This window comes from Haematobia irritans, chromosome 4 (assembly GCF_050003625.1).
Source record: "Haematobia irritans isolate KBUSLIRL chromosome 4, ASM5000362v1, whole genome shotgun sequence".
NCBI lineage: Eukaryota > Metazoa > Arthropoda > Insecta > Diptera > Muscidae > Haematobia > Haematobia irritans.
The window spans coordinates 168,238,479-168,265,221 of record NC_134400.1 but is presented as its reverse complement, the minus strand read 5'-3'; the positions used below and the strand labels follow the sequence as shown (position 1 = coordinate 168,265,221).

Below are 26,743 nucleotides of genomic sequence, written 5' to 3'. Positions count from 1 at the left end.
TAATTTTACCTTTTGCCGGACGGGGATTCGAACAGCGGACCACACAGTTTGTAACGACCAAAGAAGTAGCTGATCAATTGCCCAAGGAAAAATAAAATGTTAATTTTGTAATAACAAGCAACAACCACCAACTTAATTCAATATCGCTCCCTGTTAAATAGCGCTCCAAGCTACTAAACACATATATGTTTATAGGCTATTTCTAAATTAATATATGTTTGCATCCAAGCATATTATATTTACAAACATTTTATGTCCCAAACATAATATGTTCTAACATATTAACATATATGTCCCAAACATGTTATGCTAGTTTATGAACATTATATGCTTGCACTCAAAAATATTGTGTTTAAAAATTTGTGTTCCAAACATATAATGTTTATAGCCAAACATATGAAAAACAGCCTTTTTCATCCGTGTACAATTCTACCTGCTATAGACACATCTGGTTCACAGTATTACCATGTGTTTACTTATGATCAATGATGTTTGAGAAATTCAAACAGGCAATATCTTTGGAAGCGGCCATGCTTTCTTTTCAGTTCATATAATGTTCATAAACTAGTATAATATGTTTGAGACGTATGTATATGTTAATATGTTAGAACATATTATGTTTGGGACGTTTCATTTAAGGTAATGTCTCTGGATGCAAACATATATTAATTTAGAAATTTCGTATAAATTTGGTATATGTTTATATTTAGAAATGAAAACGAGAGAGAATAGAGAAAAAAGATAAAGGTGGAGACGGAGACGTATATAGATAATGAAAGACGTGTAATGATATTTAATTGCAACAAATAAAAGTGTAGGTTGTTGAGTAAACATTCATGACTTATATATTTATATTATATAAATATATATTTATGTTATACAAATAATTGTTTCGGATTTTGTGTTGGAATTATATTTAATACATAGTGCTGCAAGCAAACAAATGTTTAGAAATTGGAATTACTATGAGCCTTGAAGAAATGATATGCTTAGGGTGAAACATATGTTTGCACAATACAAACGATTTTTTGTTTGAAAAAATTCTGTTTTAACCAGAATATGTTCGGGAGTACATGTTACAGAGGCGAATTTTTAATGGTGGTATGTGTCCAACACTGAACGAGACACCCTAAAAATTTGAAATGTTTATGTCCAAACATTATTGAATTTACACATTCCGTTGTGTATTCTTGTGGCATCAAATAATTCGAGGCTATCAGTTAGTCGACATTTTTCGACCAAGCAAAAATAATAAAATATCAAAAAAAAAAAAAACAAACAAACAAACAACAATTTATTAAAAAAAAAAAAACAAGTATATACAGCAGTAAGTTCGGCCGGGCCGAATATCAAATACGCACCACCATGAATCAAATATAATAGTTTACTTTGAAAACTCTTCGTCGTAGCGGGTTTATTGATAACATAATGTATAGCATTTTAGAGGGTTTGATGACGAATTTTCTCCCAAGCAAATCAGTTCAACCAGATGCTACCTAGGAAGACTAGATCAGACTCTGGATTTATGAGAACCAATTTTATTTGGGTTTTAGAGAAATCATAAACATATCGTGTATATGATGAAATATCACCTTGATTTGAATCTTAAATCTGTAGATTTTTCCCGCCATTTTTTAAATGAATACGATGAGTAAAATCTGGAAATTTTACTTTCAGTTTCAAGCAATTTTCATGATTATTGTCTAAAATTTCATTCCGGAGGAAAATATTTTTTTTTGGGTGTACCCTCAAGAAGAGAATTCGGTCTATATCGGACCGGTAAAAATAAATGCGATATAGAGTTTTGAGGGTCTAAAATTCCAGTATATTTACATTTTGGTGCAAATCGAGTTAAATCTGGAGATCGGTCTATGTGGAGGCTATACCAAAACATGGGTCGACACATACCATATTCGGCTGACACGTACCATATTAGGATTCCAGAAGTCCTAGAAATAAATTCGGGAGTTAGGTCTATATAGGGGCTATACCAAAACATGGACCAATACTCACCACCTCTTAATGTTCCTCAAATACCTCTGGAATTCCAATTTCAGACGAATTGGATAAAAACTACGAATTCTAGAAGCCCAAGAAGTAAAATCAGGAGATCAGTCTATATAGGGGCTATACCAAAACATGGGAGCCCAAGAATAAAAATCGGGAGATCGGTCTATATGGCGACTATACCAAAACATGGACCGATACGGACCATTTTCGACACACCTCTTTATGGTCCCAAAATACCTCTAGATTTCCAATTTCAAACAAATCGGATAGTAAATACAGTTTCTAGAAGTCCAAGAATAAAAATCGAGAGATCGGTCTATATGGCGACTATACCAAAACATAGACCGATGGGCACCATTTTCGGCACACCTTTTTATGGTCCTCAAGTACCTCTAGATTTTCAATTTCAGGCAAATTGGATAAAAACTACGGTTTTTATCGAAATCGAAAACCGGAAGCCGCTGAGACGACAAAGAGAGTTGCCGGTAGTTTCAAGCGAAACCCTAACCTCTCCCTCCGAGATGCCGCAAATAAGCTGGGTGTATCGTCTACAACCGTGCATCGAGCCAAAAAACGAGCCGGACTATCGACTTACAAGAAGGTAGTGACTCCAAATCGCGATGATAAACAAAATACGACGGCCAAAGCGCGATCCCGGAGGCTGTACACGACGATGCTGACGAAGTTTGACTGCATGGTAATGGACGGCGAAACCTACGTCAAAGCCGACTACAAGCAGCTTCCGGGACAGGAGTTTTATACGGCAAAAGGAAGAAGAAAGGTAGCAGATATTTTCAAGCACATAAAACTGTCAAAGTTAGCAAAGAAATATCTGGTTTGGCAAGCCATCTGTACCTGTGGCTTGAAAAGCAGCATTTTCATAGCTTCCGGGACTGTCAACCAAGAAATTTACGTGAAAGAGCGTTTGCCTGCCTTTCCTGAAAAACACGGTTGTTCCGTACTGTTTTGGCTGGATTTGGCATCTTGCCATTACGTAAAAAAGGCCATGGAGTGGTACGCCGCCAACAACGTGCAGATGGTTCCCAAGGACAAGAACCCTCCCAACACGCCAGAGCTCCGCCCAATTGAGAAATACTGGGCTATTGTCAAGCGGAACCTAAAGAAGACCAAAAAACTGCTACGGACGAGCAGTAGTTCAAGGCAAACTGGCTTTCTGCGGCGAAGAAGGTGGACAAGGTGGCTGTACAAAATCTGATGACAGGTGTCAAGCGTGAGGCCCTTTAATTCCGATTTGGAAAAGCGAAAGCCTAACTGAATATTTTTCCTGAATTTTATACTAATTGAACTTGAAAAAGAAATTTAATTTGATTTTTTAAATAAATGATTTCACCGATTTAAACGCGTTTTCCCTTGACCAAATTTTGACCGTATCACCCTTTAGTCGGAAATCGATATTTCGATGTGTTACACACGGAATGACAAACGTATTATACCCCATCACCATTCCACGGTGGTGGGTATAATAAAGAGCCTGTATTTCCGAAATTTTTGGGTTTGAACGATATAATGAAAAAATATATATAGCGATATGCTTTGATGCGTTACATATCACACACCCCGTATATGTATTGCTGGCTCCGCCGAATTTTACCTGTTTTAAAGATTTAGTTTTAAATAAATTCCAATCTATAATATTTTTAAAAATCTACACGTAGGCAATCTGACCCATCATCAATTATGCTCACTCGTTGCTTGGCCCATTACTTTTTTATGATCGAGGCCAATTCTAGTGATTGCTTCCTTTATCTAACGAAAAGTAAAGCAAAGAAGCTTTCGAAATTTTTATTCCTTAAAAAAAAAAAAAGAAAACCAACGAGCGACCCCATTCTGTCGCATAACAATCCTTGACCGGCTTTTTTACACCATCCATTCATGTTCATCTATTCTTAGATATTAATATTCTAACTTGGTTTAATGATATTAAATTCTCTTGTGCTCATTATTCGCCGTTTCCTTTTTTTGCTTTCGTTTTATATCATTGCTGTATCACAGCAGCGTAGAAGGATATGAGTGTATAACACGTGAACGGCATTTCTATATGTTTCACAAGGACGAGACAGAGGATAACACAGTACCGTAGAGTATCAACTGTAACAAACATTGCCATAACCGTAACATACATTGGCAACAACAACGCAAACATATCTTACGACTACCACTTTGATAGGCTCAGAAAGATAACTGTTGATGGAAATAAATACAAAATAACTTTGTAAGTGGTCCCAACAAGGGCAGGTTCTGATATATGGTGTCATAAACCAATCAACTCCAGTATAACTCTGTGCGCACATGCTAGAAGGAAAGCATACTTAGAACTAAAATCTTGATCCTTAAAATACATTGTCGTGAGGCCAAATATTTTATGTCCTTAAAGTACGAATGCGAGTTTTGCTTAGCATAGAATATACATTTCTCTAATCGAAAGTTATTTTTCATTGTCCAAAAATGGATCAACTTCCCAATAAAGTCGTTTTGTGATTTGGCTTAACGTTTTAAGCTGAGTACTATGTTCAGTTTTCAAGCTGAAAATCCGCTTATTTTCACGGTTACTTTTTTAATTTAATTAAATTATAAATACAAAATGGTTCACAATCAATTCCTTAGATCTTTTCCATTCATTATTTTATAAATATAATCGTCTTCATATAGATTTTTCTACTTTTAAGCGTTTTGGTGAAAAATACGAACATAGTACTCACCTTTAAGCAAAAAAAAAAAAATATTCACCTAATATGAAAGATTACACTAGCCAACAGTCGTTTTGTTTTTTGGTTCTAGCATAATTTTTCTCATTGATTTTGGCCTACTAAACACGAAAATGAGTTAAAAAAATTTTCTGCCGATTGGTTTCGAGATACAAATTTTTGAACTTTTTATACCCTCCACCATAGGATGGGGTGTTTTTATAAAATGTTTTTATAAAATTCTTTTCGCTGCGAAAAAGTTAAAAAATTAAATGGTCACGAAAAAATGTAAATGGTCTTTATGGCCATGTAATGGTTCTAGACATGTCTATACTTAACCTATAAATATACTTTTTTCCCTGCAAAAAAGTAAAAAAATTGAATGGTCAGGTAAATGATTTTCCCGACCATGTAATGGTCTCAAATTCTATCATTTAAATAATAGAACATGTTTGCGGAATTTGAGAACCATTTAAATGCTTATTGCCACCATACATTTTTTTCCGCTCGAAAACTATTTTTACAAAGACAAAATACATGGTTTTCGCGACTATTACATACTCTATATAAGCATTAAATGGATGCGGCAACCGTGTCCAAACATATTTTTTCTGTGCGTGTAATGACCATGCAAAAATTGGTCCATATCGGTCCATAAATATATATAGCCCCCATATAAATCGATCCCCAGATTTGTCCTCCGGACCCTCTTGGAGGAGCAAAATTCATCCGATCCGGTTGAAATTTGCAACGTGGTGTTAGTATAAGGCCACTAATAACCATGCCAAAATTATTTCTATAGAAAATTTTGTCAAAAATTTATTTCTATAGAAATTTTTTTCCAAATTTTATTCTATAGAATTTTTTTCCAAATTTTACTTTATAGAAAATGTTGTCAAAATTTTATTTCTATAGAAACTTTAAACTTAATTATATATGTATTTAATCGGCCTTTTTTAGTTTAATATATACCACATATGGATTATGTGGTAATATTACGGTGTTAGGAAGTTTTAAGATACCTTGCCATCGGCAAGTGTTACCGCAACCCAAGTAATTCGATTGTGGATGACAGTCTTCAGTAGAAGTTTCTATGCAATCCATGGTGGAGGGTACATAAGCTTCGGCCTGGCCGAACTTACGGCCGTATGTAGCAGGACCAAATAGGTCAAAGAAGACGAAAGATATGCTCAAAATTGTAAGTGTACCTCCAAAAATTAAAAAAAAAGTTCAAAAATTTGTATCTCGAAAACCAATCGACAGAAAAATTTTTAAAACTCATTTTCGTGTTTAGTAGGTAAAAATCAATGGGAAAAAGTATGCTAGAAAGAAGTAACAGAGAAAATTTTGTTATTTGTGACCTACACGCACAGAAAAAACATATTTGGACATGGTTGCCGCATCCATTTAATGCTTATCTAGAGCATGTCATTGTGGCGAAAACCATGTATTTTGTCTTTGTAAAAATTATTTTCGAGCGGAGAAAAATATATGTTCGCAATAAGCATTTAAATGGTTCTCAAATGGCGCAAACATGTTCTATTATTTAAATGATAGAATTTGAGACCATTACGTGGTCGGGAAAATTATGTATCTGGCCATTCAATTTTGTTTACTTCTTTGCAGAGAAAAAAGTATTTTTATAGGTTGCGTATAGACATGTCTAGAACCATTACATGGCAATAAAGACCATGTACATTGTTTTCGTGACCATTAAATTTTTTAATTTTTTTGCAGCGAAAAGAATTTTATAAAAACATTGAGCAGGTACACACGATTAGCATTTTGCGCGTCAGACGTGTATTGATTGTTTCTTGGAATGGACGGAGAATATGGAATTACTGTGTTTTGTGTTAATTTATTTATTTAGAAGTGGCACGTGGTTTTATGTGAAGACAATAAAAGGAAAATGTAATTGAAAAAATGTACTTGTTTTTTTCTGCATTTTGCTGTATGGTATCATTTATTTTTATTTGCAGTTACATGATGTCTGCGTTTGTACATTTGATGGGAACGAAGTAAATATGGACTGATTACTTATTGTTGAAATTGTGCAAAAATAGAGTGTGTAAAAATATATGTGATGTTTTTTTGCACCACATTATAAATACAAATAAACAATGATTTCATTTATAAATAAATAAATAAAGTTAATTTTATGTTTTTTCTTAAGCGGCGTCCTTTTTTCGACGACGAAAAGAGTTTTTTCATAAAGATCAAAACATTTTAGATTGTGACCATGTTCTTTTCACTGGAAGAAAACCCATTTTGACAAATACCATAACATTTTAGATCGTGACCATTGTATTTTGATTCAAACAAAATTCTTTTTATCAATATAATAACATTTTAGATGAGGACAATTTTATTTTTCTTAGAACCATGTTCACTCAGTCAACATGGTTACAGGTGAAAATGTTACATGGTCGCCGCAAAAATAGCTCCTATCATATTATTTTGCTCTTCGAATATGATTGTGACAATCATGTTTCTTCTCTGCGTGTAGTGTTATGCGACCTAAATTTTAGGGCACTCAATTTCAAATTTCCCTAAAATAGTGAATTTTAATTAAAAGGTGTGCCACTTTTTTAAAAATGAGTGTGCCACTTTTTTAAAATGAATGTGCCACCTTTAATGGCTTGTGACACGTTTTGTGCTACGTTCTAGAAATCCTCAACGGTAATGCTGCCATTGATCTTTTACGGCAACTTTCCAGGCATTCGACCAAAGAGATTTTGTGATTAAGCATCTGTCGATTTCGGTCTTTGTTACGTTCTATGCCAATATCGCGGATTTAAGATTTCAAAGATAGAATGCATGAGGTCATCGAGACAACTTTGCTGGTCGTAGTGGCTTTCCATTATTAACGATATAAATTCATTTTTTATTGTGAAATAAACATTCGAATATTTATCTCAAAAATTAAATTATGCTTGAATACAAAAAACGCCTCTATTGGAAACTTATTTTTATGGCTTAATTACATTTTGAATTTACAGAATAATGACATACTCCAGATAAACAACCTTATTTGGTATTGTAGTATCACCAGCAACTACTAAACTCCCTGGTGGTGAGTCTTAAAAGCAAATATGTCATTGTATACGAGTCAAAGGATTTTTTTCCTTTGCAACTAACTTGTGCACCTAGATATCCTATTATTATTTATCTCTTTTTTTTGTGACAACACAAGCCTTCGATACATAAACTAAGGTACATACATTCAAAAGTTTATTTATACGCATGTTATTATGTACAGGTGTTGAAGGAAGAACTGCAGCGGATTAATGTTTTAAGGGCCTCTGTCTCCGTGATCTAAATATTTGAACCAATATTAAATTAAATTTAAATTAATAAAAAAAAAAATAAAATAAAATGAGATGAAGTGAAGTGAAATTAAATGACCGAATAGGGAAGGGAATCTACCTAATAGCCCGCACTGTCGGTATTTCACCTACACTTTATTCCCTATTCGCATAGATTTCTTAAAGGCCTCTTGTAGCATCCTTTTGGGTAACCATGCTTATATTTTTATGCTAACCCAACCATTGCGAACAACTTGTTCCAGTTTTTTTCTTTCTTTTCTTTAGAGGCGCTTATTAAGCCAAAGTAGGGTAGTTGTCCTCTATAACCATTATAGCATCACCATCACCAAAGTGGACTAGTTGGGTCGCTTGTGGATAACCAACTGGAGTACTTTAGGTGGTATCATTAACGCAAAAACTAAGTAAAGCATGGCTGACAAACGAAAGAACACAAGGGAAACACCATTTTTGGATGGAATATACACAAAGCTACTAGTTTTGGAAATCTTGGGATTTTATTGTGTTTTTTTCCACTGTGTTATGTATTTGGTATGAGGGTTATGTGGGTTCATGCCGGACGATAACATTTGCTTCTTGCATGTGAGACCAATTGACTTTGTCTTGATGGGTATCTTGGCAATATCGCAAGTGCTGCTATGTGACAAAAAAAGGCCTTTGAATTGTCTGTCATTATGACCAACACTTTCTTTATCAGTTTTTTTTCTTGGGTTGATATGTATATATAATAAGGATAACTACACCCAGAAAAAAGGGGCTCCAATGCCAACTGAACTATATTTTAGTTCATGAAGATTAGTTGATTTTAGTTAAATTTTGCAGAATATGAGTGAATGTTCCTTATTTGAATAATTTTTTTGCTAACTTTAATGACGTGAACTAAAAATAAGAAAAAAAGTTGCATACAAATATAGTGCACAATTTTACTCCAAAATAAAAGTAAGTTTTCTTAAATTGAGTTCATAAGTCTCTAAAATGAGTAAATTTTACTAAAATTGTAATTGTGTCTTGAACTTCGTACAGCGCTAAAGACATTTTAACAATTTTTATACCCTGCGCCACACTGTGGAACAGGGTATTATAAGTTAGTGTATATGTTTGCAACACCCAGAAGGAGACGAAATAGACACATGATGTCTTTGGCAATAATGCTCAGGGTGGGTCCCTGAGTCGATCTAGCCATGCCCGTCTGTCCTGTGAACACATTTTTGTGATCAAAGTCTAGGTCGCAGTTTAAGTGCAATCGCCTTAAAATTTGGCACAAGTTCCTGTTTTGGGTCAAAATAGAACCCTACTGATTTTGATCGGTTCACATTTAGATATAGATATATATATATCTTTCGCCCGATATGCACTTATATGGACCCAGAAGCCAAAGTTTTACCCTGATTTGCTTGAAATTTTGCACAAACATAACACTTTATCGTATAGTCAAGTCTGCAAAATTTGATTGAGATCAGTTCAGATTTAGATATAGCTCCCATATATATTTTTCGCCCGATTTGGACTTATAACAGGTTGGCTGATATGTCCCCGGTCTAACAAAGAAAAACACATTTCTTTTTGTCAAATTTGTTTTTATTATTCAACATAGTTCCCTTCAAGAGCGATACAACGATTATAACGACCTTCCAATTTTTGATACCATTTTGGTAGTACTCCTTCGATTTTGCCTCAAAATAGGCCTCAGTTTCGGCGATCACCTCTTCATTGCAGCCAAATTTTTTCCCTGCGAGCATCCTTTTGAGGTCTGAGAACAAGAAAAAGTCGCTGGGGGCCAGATCTGGAGGGTCCAGATCCGGTGGGTGGGGAAGCAATTCGAAGCCCAATTCATGAATTTTGGCCATCTTTCCCAATGACTTGTGGCACGGTGAGTTGTCTTGGTGGAACAACACTTTTTTCTTCTTCATATGGGGCCGTTTTGCCGCGATTTCGACCTTCAAACGCTCCAATAATGCCATATAATAGTCACTGTTGATGGTTTTTGCCCTTCTCAAGATAATCGATAAAAATTATTCCATGCGCATCCCAAAAAACAGAGGACATTACTTTGCCAGCGGACTTTTGAGTCTTTCCACGCTTCGGAGACGGTTCATCGGTCGCTGTCCACTCAGCCGACTGTCGATTGGACTCAGGAGTGTAGTGATGGATCCATGTTTCATCCATTGTCACATATCGACGGAAAAACTCGGGTGTATTACGAGTTAACAGCTGAAAACACCGCATCATCAACACGTTGTTGTTTTTGGTCAAATGTGAGCTCGCGCGGTACCCATTTTGCACAGAGCTTCCGCGTATCCAAATATTGATGAATGATATGACCAACACGTTCCTTTGATATCTTTAAGGCCTCTGCCATCTCGATCAACTTCATTTTACAGTCATTCAAAATCGTTTTGTGGATTTTTTTGATGTTTTCGTCGGTAACCACCTCTTTTGGGCTCCACTGCGTTCACCGTCCTCCGTGCTAATTTCACCACGCTTGAATTTTGCATACCAATCAATTTTTGTTGATTTCCCTGGGGCAGAGTCTGGAAACTCATTATCAAGCCAAGTTTTTGCTTCCACCGTATTTTTTCCTTTCAGAAAACAATATTTTATCAAAAGACGAAATTCCTCTTTTTTCCATTTTTTTCACAATAACAAAAGTTGCTTCACAAAAAACACTCTATCTCACAAACTAATTGACTTACAGACGTCAAATTTTGACACGAATCATTTGAAGGTTGGTACTATATAAAAATAATATGCATTTAATACTAGCGACGCCATCTATGTGTCAGACTGGGGACTTATCAGCCAACCTGTTATGGCCCCAGAAGTCAGAGTTTTACCCTAAGTTGCTTGAAATTTTGCACCAGGAGAACAATAAGTACTATAGTCAGGTGTGCCAAATTTGATTGAAATCGGTTCAGATTTAGATATAGCTCCCATATATATCTTTCGCCCGATGTGGACTTATATGGCCCCAGAAGCCAGAGTTTTACCCTAATTTGCTTGAAATTTTGCACAAGGAGAATAATTAGTACTATAGTCAAGTGTGCCAAATTTGATTGAAATCGGTTCAGATTTAGATTTAGCTCCCATATATATTTCGCCCGATATGGTCTTATAGCCAGAATTATAACCCAATTTGGTTGAAATTTTGCACTAGGAGTACAATTAGTAGTGTAGTTAAGTGTGCTAAATTTTATTGAAATCGGTTCAGATTTAGATATAGCTCCCATATATATCTTTCACCCAATTTTCCGTCATATGACCGCAGACGTCAAAGAAATTTTGCACAGGGAATAAAATTCAAATACTAAGTATGGATGTCAAATTTGGTTGAAATCGGTTCAGATTTCTATATAGATTCCATATATATGTTTTTCCGATTTGGACAAAAATGGCCAAAATACCCACATTTTCCTTATAAAATCGCCACTGCTACGTTGAAAACTTGTAAAAGTGACTCAATTTTTTCCTTTATTTCTAATACATATCTACCGACCGATAAGTCATAAATACACTTTTGCGAAGTTGCCTCAAAATTGATTCCCAGTAAAATGTTTCCCATACTAACTTAGTGTACCATCCAAGGGCATTAGCCGACATAAATTTTAAGTCTATAGATTATAAATTTTGTTCAAATGGAGTCAGATTTAAATGTATGTGTTTGGGACAAAAACCTTTATATATAGCATCTAACACATTTGACGGATTTGATATGGTATCGAAAATGTGGATTTACAAAGTTGTGCAGGGTATAATATAGTCGGCCCCGCCCGACTTTAGACTTTCCATACTTGTTAAATCCAATTATTTCTTTTAACATATGAAATAACAGAAAAAAATTAATTATTTTTAAAAAAAATTCTTCAGTTTGACAAAAAGTATTAACTTATTTATAACATGCTGCAATTAGAAAACTATTTTAGTTAAAATTTTCTAAAATAAACCTACATTTTCTTCCACGGTGGGTTCACTTTTTTTTGGGTGTAAGAATAACTATCTAATGCAAGATGTAGTTGCAAAGTAGATCTGTAAATATAAATCAGGCATAATGTGAAGACGAATTTTGCTCTTAAATCAACTATGAAGTTTGAAGAAAATTATAAAAGTACATTGACAAAAAAAACCTGTTTTTCATATGCTTCGATGTACAAAATAACTTAAATTTTTAGTACATTCCCAGCAAAAAAATTGGAAGTTGTTCCACAAACATTTCTTTTAAAGCGCATCCCCCATCGATTTTTTTCAACTGCCTGCATCGGCAGTCATTTTGGACAAGTTCACAAAAATTTCTTCTTAAACGCATCGTGGGATCCCCCAATGATTTTTTTTCTACTTCCGATGCAGTCCTTTTGGACAAGTATTAGAAAGTACGCAATTAGGCTATTTTAAGTGCAAATTTAAGATTCGGACAATTAAATTTCAAATTAAAAAAAAAATGAAAATTAATGAAAAAGTAAAACAAAAATAATAAAAAAAAACAAGTAAGTAAAGTCTAAAGTCGGGCGGGGCCGACTATATTACTCCCTTCACCAGCATGTAGACCAAAATTTGTGTTACCATCTCAACTCCTTCAAATTTGTTGGGAGTTATTATGAAGGTTTATATTCCCATATACAAATATTTATATCTTAACCGATTTGGAATCAATTTATTGTACTTCTACAAAATCTCCACAATTAAAATTTAAATCGGCTAACGCCCTGGGATGAAACGCACTGTAAGTAAATCATCACAGAATTTTGTTTTAAATGTGGGTATTTTGAGCATATTTGTATAAACCGGAAGAAAAAATATATGTATGAAATCTGAACAAATTAGATCAATATGACACACGAGTCAATTGTAGGAAACTCCCAGTGATAATTTATTGAATTTATTTATTTATTCATTTCGTCTATGGAATAGTACATCCTTTCAGACTACTGGCTAGAAATAAATAACATCTAAAATATTTTTAAATCTTTGTAAATTATAACTAAAATCGAGATCACAGATCAAATTAATTCTATTAAATTCTCTTAAGGCCTTTAAAATTGGTTCATTCATACAATAATTGTTTCTATGCATCGGTATGTTAAACATTTCAACTCTTCTTAAACGTCTACATGGTACATTGAAACTTATTAGATTAAGAATATAAGAACAATCTATAATTCCACAAATAACTTTATAAACAAATAACATAGCCTGAATATGCCTGCGATTAATGAGTGTAGGTAGATGAATAATGGGTCTAAAATATAAGACATTTTACCATATTTCCCCAACTCTGGCGTACATATATATGGGAGCTATATCTGAATCTGAACCGATCCAACGAAATTTGGCATGCATAGTTAGAATAATAATTCTGCTATCTCTGCAAAATTTCACGTAAATGGGACAATAACTATGGCCTCCGTGGTCATATGAGTGTAAATCGGCACAAAGATATATATGGGAGCTATATCTAAATCTGAACCGATTTCAACCAAATTTGGCACACTTAATTATACTATTATATATACTCCTTGTGCAAAATTTGAAGCAAATCAGGGCAAAACTCTGGTTTTTGAGGCCATATAAGTCCAAATCGGACGAAAGATATATGTGGGAGCTATATCTAAATCTGAACCGATTTGGCTGATATTTTGCACATTTTACGAGAGCGCCAAAATATTTGGCTATACGAAATGTTAGGCCAATATGTCCATAAATACGTCAATTATGACCAGATCGGTGATAAATATATATGGCAGCTATATCTAAATCTAAACCGATATTTTCAAAATCAATAGTGATTGTCTTTGAGCCAAAGTAAAACTCTGTGCCAAATTTGAGGACGATCGGACTTAAACTGCGAGCTCTCCTTTGCACACAAAATTACATATACAGACAGACGGACATTGCTAAATCGACTCAGAATTTAATTCTAAGACGATCGGTATACTAAACGATTGGTCTCAGACTTTTCCTTCTTGGCGTTACATACAAATGCACAAACTTATTATACCCTTACCACAGTAGTGGTGAAGGTTATAATAAATTTTATCCCCGCTGGAATTTGAACCTGTGCCGTTTGACTTTTTCGCTTCCATGGAAGTTCTTTTGAGAAGGTTTTACAAATTACGAAATTTTTAATTTTTTTGTTGATTTTTAATGGGGAAAATATATTTATACGAAAATATATGCCGAAAATAAAAAAATGAAAAAATTTATAGCATAAAAAAATATTTGATAAAAAAAATTGCCGCTGGTCAGATTTGAAACTGTCTTTCTTATTTTTTCGTTCATACTAATAAAGAGCATCTCGAGAAGCAGTTGGAATGTTATTCCTTGGTGACATATTACGATCATATCACAAACATTTGAATTGACGTTTCGACGCTTTGTATTCCATGGCGTTTGTGGCTGAGTGTGCTAAGGCGTTCTGTTATGGTGCCAACAAACCCAGGTTCAACCCCTGGTCGGAGCGAAAAAGTTTTTCAAATTAAAAAGTATGCATGAAAAAAGTGAAATTGGTTGAAAAATGTTTTTTGTTTGCTTTTTAAATTTTTAAATATGAGTGATTGATATGATCATAATATGTTTTTTGGAGAGGTTCTTTATTAGTATAAATAAAGAAATGAAGAACGTGGGTTCAAATCTCAACAGCGGTGACTTTTTTTATCAAATATTTTTTCGAAAGATTTTTACACCCTCCACCATAGGATGGGGGTATATTAACTTTGTCATTCCGTTTGTAACACATCGAAATATTGCTCTAAGACCCCATAAAGTATATATATTCTGGGTCGTGGTGAAATTCTGAGTCGATTTGAGCATGTCCGTCCGTCTGTTGAAATCACGCTAACTTCCGAACGAAACAAGCTATCGACTTGAAACTTGGCACAAGTAGTTGTTATTGATGTAGGTCGGATGGTATTGCCAATGGGCCATATCGGTCCACTTTTACGTATAGCTCCCATATAAAGGGACCCCCAAATTTGGCTTGCGATTGCTCTAAAAGAAGCAAATTTCATCCGATCAGGTTGAAATTTGGTACATGGTGTTATTATATGGTCTCCAAAAACCATGCAAAAATTGGTCCATATCGGTCCAGTTTTACGTATAGCCCCCATATAAACGGATCCCCAAATTTGGCTTGCGATTGCTCTAAGAGAAGCACATTTCATCCGATCCGGTTGAAATTTGGTACATGGTGTTAGTATATGGTCTCTAACAACCATTCAAAAATTGGTCCATATCGTTCCACTTTTACGTATAGTCCCCATATAAACGGACCCCCAAATTTGGCTTGCGATTGCTCTAAGAGAAGCAAATTTCATCCGATCCGGTTGAAATTTAGTACATGGTGTTAGTATATGGTCTCTAACAACCATTCAAAAATTTGTCCACATCGGTCCATAATTATATATAGCCCAAATATAAACCGATCCCCCGATTTGGCTTGCGGAGCCTCTAAGAGAAGCAAATTTTATCCGATCCGGATGAAATTTGGTATATGGTGTTGGTATATGTTCTCTAATGACCATGCAAAAATTGGTCCACATCGACCCATAATTATATATAGCCCCCATATAAGCCGATCCCCAGATTTGACCTCCGGAGCCACTTAGAGGAGCAAAATTCATCCGACCCGGTTGTAATTTGGTACGTGGTGTTATTATATGGTCTCTAACAACCATGGAAAAATTGGTCCATATCGGTCCATAATTATATATAGCCCCCATATAAATCGATCCCCAGATTTGTCCTCCGGAGCCTCTTGGAAGAGCAAAATTCATCCGCTCCGGTTGAAATTTGCAACGTGGTGTTAGTATAAGGCCGCTAATAACCATGCCAAAATTGGTCCATAGTTATATATAGCCGATCCCCAATCACACAAAAATTGGTCCATATCGGTTCATAATCATGGTTGCCACTCCAGCCAAAAATAATCTACCAAAATTTTATTTTTATAGAAAACATTGTCAAAATGTTATTTCTATAGAAAATTTTGTCAAAATTTTATTTCTATAGAAAATTTTGACCAAATTTTATTTCTATAGAAAATTTCGACAAAATTTTATTTCTATAGAAAATTTTGTCAAAATTTTATTTCTATAGAAAATTTTGTCAAAATTTTACTTCTTAGAAAATGTTGTCAAAATTGTATTTCTATAGAAACTTTAAACTTAATTATATACGTATTTAATCGGCCCTCTTGTAGTTTAATGTATACCACGTATGGACTATGTGGTAAATATTACGTTGTTAGGAAGTTTTAAGATACCTTGCCATCGGCTTCAGTAGAAGTTTCTACGTATATACTTGTTTCCATTTAAACTCAATAGAAAATTGGAAATTCTCATAATTTGTTTCAAAAGAACTTCCGTGGAATTAGAAATGTCAACTGGCACCGGTTCAAATCCTCGCGGGGAATTTATTTTATTTGCATTGTTTTTTATTCCTTTTATCGATTTTATATTCTTTTCTTTTGCGAAATTTAACATAATTGTTCAAAATTTAAATTTAAGCTTTAAACGGCCAAAGACTGTATTGCCTAACTCTTTTCCAAAAGAAATTCATTGAAAGTGGAAAAAATTGGTGGAGGATTCCGGGATGCTCTTAAAAAGAAGTATATGTGGGACAACATCCAATTTTTTTGCTGGTATATACACTGAAAAAAAAATATTGTCGTGATGTCAAAGATTTCATGTTTTTAAAATACGAATGTACATTTTGCTTAGCATAGAAGACGCATTTCTCTTATATAACGTTTTTTTCCTTGTCCAAAAGCCGATAAACTTTTAAATGAAGTCATACTGTCCTTATAATTAAGTGATTTCACTTAAAAATGGGTATCATAACATGAAAGAATAAATGTTTGGGCTAAGGTCAAATTGACTTTAATAATTCAGAAAAATTCTTTAAATTTAATGAAATTGTCTTTAAATTTGTTGTCTTTTTGCAAAAAATCGTTCAAATACAGGACATGTTTTTCAACACTTTATTTTAAAGACTTTTTTTACTTGAAACATAGCACAATTTCTACAGGAAAAAGCAAAAATTTAAAAATTGTTTCCAAGAAGCACGTACAAAAACCCAAATTTAAAAGAGAATTGTGTCTTAAAAGTATCCTTACTTGTATTCTCCGCTTCTTTGGCTCGGAATCAATACCAAATTTTATTAAAGTAAAGACAAAATCTTTAGAACCGGGCATGCTTTTTTTTCAGTATAGACTCATTCTTTTAAAACGATAAATAACTAAAGTATTTTATATTGTTATCTGACATAAGTGCATATAATTTGGCTGAACTTTCGGCCATATATACTTGTTTGTTTTTCATTTCTATCTTAAACATTTGGAATCCACCCTATTTTATTTACTACAATTTTTATCTTTTTTTAGGTAAGCTTTCATTACTTTATATCGACCACTTTCCCGGTAAGTTTATTTGTTTTCATTACATTTCTTCATTGAATTTGATCTACCCACACCTTGGCCAAATTTTAACATTATTTGTACAATCTAATTTTCTTTTCAAATTCAATTTTCTACACATAATTCTAGTTTTGCAATCATTTTTATATTTTCACAAGTATATATGTTTGAAATAAATATTGTAGGTTTTCTTTCATCCAAGAGAAAACTAAACACACAAAGTAATACTTTTTCCAGGAAATACATTTTCTCTGCATTTAACTAAGATGTTAAGCTTAAAGGCTTTTGTATATCGTTAATGGCTTCTTTTCATTCTCTTCTTTCTCTCTTGTTGGGTAAAAAGTTCTATACGTAAACTTATTTTGTTAACGTCGTTTTAGCATTTTATTGAATTACACAAATTCCAACACCTGAAATGAGGTAGGAGAAACGAATACCTGCTGGAGACGATTTCAACTGTTTCCGCATTTATACTCTTTCATATCACTGGAAGCTCTTTGGGAAAATGTGTAAGAAACTAAATCTAAAAAAAGTAAACAAAAATATGAAAAGAATTATAACGAAATCGAGGTATATGCTGAGAATGCATAGCTTCGAATAACAATGTGTCATGTAAACTTTAAATTGTGTTGCATATTTTTTGGCTCATATGAATTTTAATATCTTCTTTAAAGATTTTATATTGAGAATATACCCAAGAGCAAATATATACCCATTCAATTTATATATACAGTCGACTCTCGATAATTTGAAACTCAAGGGACAAGAGAAAAAGTTCAAATTACCAAGTGTTTCAAAATAACAAGTATATACAGCAGTAAGTTCGGCCGGGCCGAATCTTAAATACCCACCACCATGAATCAAATATAATAGATTGCTTTGAAAACTCATCGTCGTAGCGGGTTACTTGATAATAACTATATAGAATTTCAGGGGGTTTGATGACAAATATTCTTCCAAGCAAATCAATACGCTTCCCGAAGATAAATTTAAAGATTCTACCTAAAGGGTGATACGTTCAAAATTTGGTCAATATAAACTTGACGTATTTCTTTCAATTTTGCATTTAAAAAACCTGAACACCCCTCATTTTGAAGGTGTATGTGTAGAATGTTGCTCCTATTTTGATTTTAGAATTCACTCTTCAGTTGTCAAAATGCCATCCAAGCAAGAAAACCAGCGTACCAAAATTTTGCTCGCGCATCGCGAAAATCCGACCTACTCGCACGCAAAGCTGGCAAAATCGCTAAAAGTTGCCAAATCAACCGTTACAAATGTAATTAAAGTGTTTGGGGAACGTTTGTCGACAGCCAGGAAGTCTGGATCGGGGGGAAATCGAAAACCGGAAGCCGCTGAGACGACAAAGAGAGTTGCCGGTAGTTTCAAGCGAAACCCTAACCTCTCTCTCCGAGATGCCGCAAATAAGCTGGGTGTATCGTCTACAACCGTACATCGAGCCAAAAAACGAGCCGGACTATCGACTTACATGAAGGTAGTGACTCCAAATCGCGATGATAAACAAAATACGACGGCCAAAGCGCGATCCCGGAGGCTGTACACGACGATGCTGACGAAGTTTGACTGCGTGGTAATGGACGACGAAACCTACGTCAAAGCCGACTACAAGCAGCTTCCGGGACAGGAGTTTTATACGGCAAAAGGAATGAGAAATGTAGCAGATATTTTCAAGCACATAAAACTGTTAAAGTTCGCAAAGAAATATCTGGTTTGGCAAGCCATCTGTACCTGTGGCTTGAAAAGCAGCATTTTCATAGCTTCCGGGACTGTCAACCAAGAAATTTACGTGAAAGAGTGTTTGAATAAACGTCTGCTGCCTTTCCTGAAGAAACACGGTTGTTCCGTACTGTTTTGGCCGGATTTGGCATCTTGCCATTACGGTAAAAAGGCCATGGAGTGGTACGCCGCCAACAACGTGCAGGTAGTTCCCAAGGACAAGAACCCTCCCAACACGCCAGAGCTCCGCCCAAATGAGAAATACTAGGCTATTGTCAAGCGGAACCTAAAGAAGACCAAAAAAACTTCTAAGGACGAGCAGCAGTTCAAGGCAAACTGGCTTTCTGCGGCGAAGAAGGTGGACAAGGTGGCTGTACTAAATTTGATGGCAGGTGTCAAGCGTGAGGCCCGGCAATTCGGATTTGGAAAAGCGAAAGCCTAACTGAATATTTTTCCTGAATTTTATACTAATTGAACTTGAAAAATAAATTTAATTTGATTTTTTAAATAAACGATTTCACCGATTTACACGCGTTTTCCTTTGACCAAATTTTGACCGTATCACCCTTTATACAGTCGACTCTCGATAATTTGAAACTCAAGAGACAAGATAAAAAGTTCAAGTTGGTAAAGTGTTTCAAAATAACAAGTATATACAGCAGTAAGTTCGGCCGGGCCGAATCTTAAATACCCACCACCATGAATCAAATATAATAGATTGCTTTGAAAACTCATCGTCGTAGCGGGTTACTTGATAATAACTATATAGAATTTCAGTACGCTTACCGAAGATAAATTTAAAGATTCTACCTAAGAAGACTAGATCAGATTCTGGATTTATAAGAATCAATTTTGTTTGAATTTTATAGAAATCAAAAACATATCGTATAAGTAATCAAATAACACCTTTATTTGCAATCTTAAATTTGTAGATTTTTACCGCCATTATTTAAATGATTACGAGGAGTAAAATTTGGAAATTTTACTTTCAGTTTCAAGCAAATTTCATGATCAGTGCGCCTGCTATACACTGAAAGCAGAGTTTTCTGAGGATCGAAATTTTAGACAAGCAAATTTTCTTTTGACACAAATTTTAGACACAATCGCTTATCAAAAATTCGGATTAATTTGATCTAAACGAAAATACTTTATACGAAAGGGGAATTTCGTTTGTCTACAATTTCCTTCTGGAGGAAAATATTTTTTCTTTGGGTGTACCTTCAAGATGTTGAATCGGTCTATATCGATGCCTTTACAAATAGACCGGTAAAAATAAATGCGATGCAGATTTTTGAGGGTCTAACATACCAGTATATTTAAATTTTCGGGCAAAAACTACGTTTTCTAGAAGCCCAAGGAGTTAAATCGGGAGATCGGTCTATATGAGGGCTATACCAAAACATGGGTCCACACACACCATATTCGGCTGACCTATTTGTGGTCATCCGGATTCTAGAAGTCCTAGAAATAAATTCTGGAGGTAGGTCTATAAGGGGGGATATACCAAAACATGGACCGATACACCCCATTTGCGACACATCTATTTGTGATCTTGAAATACCTCTAGATTTTCAATTTCAATATAATCGGATAGAAAATATAGTTTTTAGACGCCCAAGAAGCAAAATCGGGAGATCGGTCTATATGGGGGCTATACCAAAACATGGACCGATACATGCCAATTTCGGCACACCTATTTGTGGTTATAAAATATTTCTTGATTTCAAATTTCAGGCAAATCGGATAGAAAATTTAGTTTCTAGAAACCCAGGAAGTAAAATCGGGAGATCGGTTTTTATGATAGCTATACCAAAACATAGACCGATACACCCAATTTTCGACACACCAATTTATGGTCCTAAAATAGCTCTGGATTTCCAATTTCAAGCAAATCCGACAGTTTCTAGAAACCCAGGAAATAAAATCGGGAGATCGGTCTATTTGGGGCCTATACCAAAACATGGACCGATACACCCCATTTGCGACACATCTATTTGTGATTTTGAAATACCTCTAGATTTTCAATTTCAAGCAAATCGCATAGAAAATATAGTTTCTAGACGCCCAAGAACCAAAATCGGGAGATCGGCCTATATGGGGGCTATACCAAAACATGGACCGATAGGCGCCATTTTCGGCACACGTGTTTACGGACCTAAAATACCTCTAGATTTCCAATTTCAGGCAAATTGGATAAAAACTATAAGCCCAAGACCCAAAACCGGGAGGTCGGTTAATATGGGGACTATAACAAAACTGGGACTGAGAGCCATCATCGAACTTGACCTGCCTGCAAACAAAATACGAAGCTGTGCCAAATTTCAGGACGATAGCGCCATTATTGAAAGCTGTAGCGTGATTACAACAGACAGACAGACGGACATGCTTATCTCGTCTTAGAATTTCTCCCTGATCAAGAATATATATACTTTAGGTAGTCGGAAATCGATATTTCGATGTGTTACAAACGGAATGACAAACTTATTATACCCCCATTACACGGACGAAAAAGGCTGTTTTTCATATGTTTGGGTGTAAAAATTATATGTTTGGAACTCAAATTTTTTAACACAATATTTTTAAGTGCAACCATATAATGTTCATAAACTAGCATAGTATGCGTATACGTATTATGTTTGTAAATATAATATGGTTAGATGCAAACATATATTAATTTGGAAATAGCCTGTACACATATATGTGTTTAGAAAGAGAGACCTAGAGAGTATGCTGCAAGTAAAATAATGAAAGTAACCAATGGCCGCCTTAAAAATATATCCACACAAAGAAAATTTCATTAAAATTTTTTACTACCAGTGTATGCCCTAAGGTGAAACATAATATATATTTTAATATATATTTTCAATCCTGAAAATATATATGCTTGAAGCAAAATATGTTTGGGGTAAATGTTACAGAAGCGATTTTTTTAGGGTGCACCATTCTATGGAAGTGGGTATAATAAGAGTTCAAATTATCGAGAGTGAACAGCGGAAAAGTTCAAATAAACAAGAGCATTAATAAATCAGGAAAATTAGTTTTCCTTCATATTATTAAAAAAAAATATGTGTTATTTTCTTCTGACTTAACGATCTATCATTATCTAATGAATTTTCTATTGTTATGAATGCTGAATAGAATTAGTCACTTGTGTCAGTTCTAAGGGCGTAGGAACGTAGGTGACTGGATTCAGCGTTTCTTTGGTCTTCTTCATTTTCCTCCTTGTTTTTGTCCAAATTTAAAAGTTCAGCATCAGTAAGAACTCGATAACCACAGATGTCAGTATCAACTTGAACAAAATCATCAAAAGTTATTTTCCTTCATGTTGGGCTCGCTGTTTTTTGAGGGCATAAATTGTACAAACAAAGTGGCTGATTTGTATTGCAATAAGTCAAGCAAAAAATGACAGAAATAACATTAGAATTTAGAATCAGTTTAAATTTGTTCGAATTGGCTACCATTAAGGCTTTACATGCAGTATTTTGGCCCATTCCCAGTGATCTGCCGTTTTTGGAATGATCGAGACGTTTGTACTTTTTAGTACCAAACCAGTACCAGACGAAGCGAGTGACCTTCTTTTTGAGCCATTCTTGGAATGTTCCTTAATATTCGACATTTATTTTGACCCCATGATTGATGAGAATACGAGCTCGGGGAGCGACCAAGGGGGGACATTTGAGTTTTGCTTATCAAACGAAGGTTTAAATGTTCAGCTGACATCTTTGACAACTAAATCCGACCATTTTCTTTGTTCATTACCTGCTCAAATTGGAATGGCTTCTCAACTGAAAAAATCAGATTCGGTAACTGGTAACTTTCATGCAAACGAAGCAACTTCTTGGCTTTTTCCTGTCGAACGAGCAAATTTTCTATCACTGCAGCTTGGATTTCGAAAAGATGTATTTTGGCGACTTGAAATTTTAGACAAACAAGTTTGCTTTTGAAGCTAAAAACTTTTCTTTAAAAGCAAATAAAAATGGCATCGTTTGTCAAAATACGGGTTTAGTTGAAATTAAAGAAGTACTCTACATTAAAATACCAAATAGGAATAGCAAACCAAAATTGCATCGATGAACTTATTTCAAAATTAGTCGATGAAGATCCCTCAGGGACTAGTGTTTATTGATGGTATGGTAAATTCAACCGATGTCATAGTTCAAAAATATGGAAAGAATTATAACGAAATCCAGGTATATGCTGAGAATGCACAGCTTCGAATAACAATGTGTCATGTAAACTTTATATTGTGTTGTATTGAATTAATTATGTTAAGTCAATGATTGAAAATTTTAAAATTTTTAATTAACAAATTAATTGATACAATTAACTTTTTAATCAAACTCGGAAGACTAACCCCCATTTTCATGAAGCTACGTTAGCTAACGAACTTTTAAATCTGTTTTAATTAAAAAATTTATTAAGATTTGCATTAAGCATCAATTAAATGTTTAATTGAATTAATTAAAAAATTAATTGACATTTGCTAATGAAATCAATCAATTTGATAATTAAGTATTTTGTTATGTACAATTAAAACTGATACTATAATTTTGGTGATTGAAGACATTTCAATTAAAAAATTAATTGGATCAATTAATTTCGTTATTGAATCAGAAAAAAAAAATTGTGTGTAACCTATCTGTCTTAAATTAATTTTATGTGAAAATTTTACTTTAACATGTAGATTTACTTTCCTTACCTTTTCTTTCCTTTCCTTACCTTTCCTTTCTGGTATCCAAGTTATAATTCTTTCAAATTTATCGTTTAAGGGAATTTTGCATTTCTTTCGACTTTGTTCTAAAGTAAAATTAAAAAAATGATACTCCATCAACTTATTCCAAAGAAAACTATTGAATTAACCATCACCGATTTTATGCCAGGACAATAGTTAGTAACTTTTCTGTTCTTCTTCTATTAAACTTTCCCCATGACTGAGATATATGATACATGATGGATATATGAAGGGATACCACGTAAATGGTACCAATCGATGTTTCTAATGCATGAAAAAATGGAATTGCCAGAAAAGGTGAACGACTGAATGAATGAGACAGCAGGGGTAGACAGTGCTAGGCTTGGGGAAAGCGTACCATGAAGTTGAGTCTTTCATTATTTAGTGTAGGAATTATCGTTACCCGAATGGCTAGATGCCTGATTGTATGGATGATGGAATAAACAGCCACTTATGGTACGCTTCTAACGTCTATTGCTCAAAGGATACGAGTGAATTTTCATTCATATGTGCGTACTAGGCTCGTTAAACAAAACGTTTCGCTTCCGTAAGTAATACAGATACACTGAAGAAAACTAAAACATATAAGGAAAGTGTAAAGTCGGGGGGAGCCGACTCTAAAATACTCTGCACCAGTTTGTAGATTTACATTCTACATCTCATTCATTCATTTACATTCATAACATCTCAAATCTCAAATATGTTGAGTGCTAAGATATATATAAAAGTTTATGTTCCCATATACATATATACAAAATCTGGAAAAAATTTTGTTAATCTTCTACAAAATAGACTTAAAATTTAGGTCGACTAATGTCCCGGGGTGAACACAATGTTAATATAAAACAACTAAGGAAAGTCTAAAGTCGGGCGGGATCGACTATATTATACCCTGCACCACTTTGTAGATCTACATTTTCGACACCATATCACATCCGTCAAATGTGTTGGGGGCTATATATAAAGGTTTGTCCCAAATACATACATTTAAATATCACTCGATCTGGACAGAATTTGATAGACTTCTACAAAATCTATAGACTCAAAATTTAAGTCGGCTAATGCACTAAGGTGGAACACAATGTTAGTAAAAAATTATAATACCCTGTTCCACAGTGTGGAGCAGGGTATAAATATGGGAAACATTTAAATCTGAAACAATTTTAAGGAAACTTCGCAAACGTTTATTTATGATTTATCGCTCAATATATATGTATTAGAAGTTTAGGAAAATTAGAGTCATTTTTACAACTTTTCGACTAAGCAGTGGCGATTTTACAAGGAAAATGTTGGTATTTTGACCATTTTTGTCGAAATCAGAAAAGCATATATATGGGAGCTATATCTAAATCTAAACCGATTTCAATCAAATTTGGCACACATGACTATATTACTAATTGTACTCCTAGTACAAAATTTCAACCTAATTGGGCCAGAATTCTGGCTTCTGGGGCCATATAAGTCCATATCGGGCGAAAAATATATATGGAAGCTATATCTAAATCTGAACCGATTTCAATCAAATTTGGCGCGCATAGCTACAATGCTAATTCTACTCCCTCTGCAAAATTTCAACTAAATCATAGTTAAAATTGGCCTCTGTGGTCATATGAGTGTAAATCGGGCGAAAGCTATATATGGGAGATATATCCAAATCTGAACCGATTTCAACCAAATTTGGCACGCATAGTTACAATGCTAATTCTACTCCCTATGCAAAATTTCAACTAAATCGGAGCAAAAAATTGGCCGCTGTGGGCAAATGAGTGTAAATCGGGCGAAAGCTATATACTGGAGGTATATATAAAATTTGACACACTTGACTATAGTACTAATTGTTCTTCTTGTGCAAAATTTTAAGCAAATTAGGGTAAAACTCTGGCTTCTGGGGCCATATAAGTCCATATCGGGCGAAATTTATATATATGGGAGCTATATCTAAATCTGAACCGATTTCTTCCAAAATCAGTAGGGTTCTATTCTGAGCCAAAACACAACTGGAAGTCGATTGGACTAAAACTGCGACCTAGACTTTGATTACAAAAATGTGTTTACGGATAGACGGGTGTTGCAAACATATGCACTAACTTATAATACCCTGTTCCACAGTGTGGCGCAGGGTATAACAAGTGAGTAAAGTAGAAAGTCGGGCGGGGCCGACTATGTCATACCCTAAACCATCCCTCCTGAATTAATAAACATTGTTTGTGGGGTATGAGTGGTATAGATAACCACATTTCCATATGTAAGAACTTTAAGACGTACATAGTTATGGGAGTTTTATCACAATCTGATTGGGAGCTATAACATAGTTCCCTTCAAGAGCGATACAACGATTATAACGACGTTCCAATTTTTTGATACCATTTTGGTAGTACTCCTTCGGTCTTGCTTCAAAATAGGCCTCAGTTTCGGCGATCACCTCTTCATTGCAGCCAAATTTTTTTCCTGCGAGCATCCTTTTGAGGTCTGAGAACAAGAAAAAGTCGCTGGGGCCAGATCTGGAGAATAGGGTGCGTGGGGAAGCAATTCGAAGCCCAATTCATGAATTTTTGCCATCATTCTCAATGACTTGTGGCACGGTGCGTTGTCTTGGTGGAACAACACTTTTTTCTTCTTCATATGGGGCCGTTTTGCCGCGATTTCGACCTTCAAACGCTCCAATAACGTCATATAATAGTCACTGTTGATGGTTTTTCCCTTCTCAAGATAATCGATAAAAATTATTCCATGCGCATCCCACAAAACAGAGGCCATTACATTGCCAGCGGACTTTTGAGTCTTTTCACGCTTCGGAGACGGTTCACCGGTCGCTGTCCACTCACCTGACTGTCGA

General features: G+C 34.7%; 2 protein-coding genes across 2 annotated transcripts in view; one reads left to right on the top strand and one right to left on the bottom strand.

Annotated features, from left to right (window-relative positions):
- Src64B (Tyrosine-protein kinase Src64B) overlaps positions 1-26,743 on the top strand; it is a gene marked incomplete in the record, with an annotated part of 157,127 nt that overhangs the window by 91,585 nt on the left and 38,799 nt on the right.
- Positions 22,316-26,743, bottom strand: part of LOC142235856 (uncharacterized) — a 36,747-nt gene continuing 32,319 nt past the window's right edge. The window contains exon 3 of the mRNA XM_075307110.1: positions 22,316-22,464. Within this exon, the coding sequence (XP_075163225.1) occupies positions 22,316-22,464 (149 nt within the window). The remainder of the gene's footprint in view (positions 22,465-26,743) is intronic.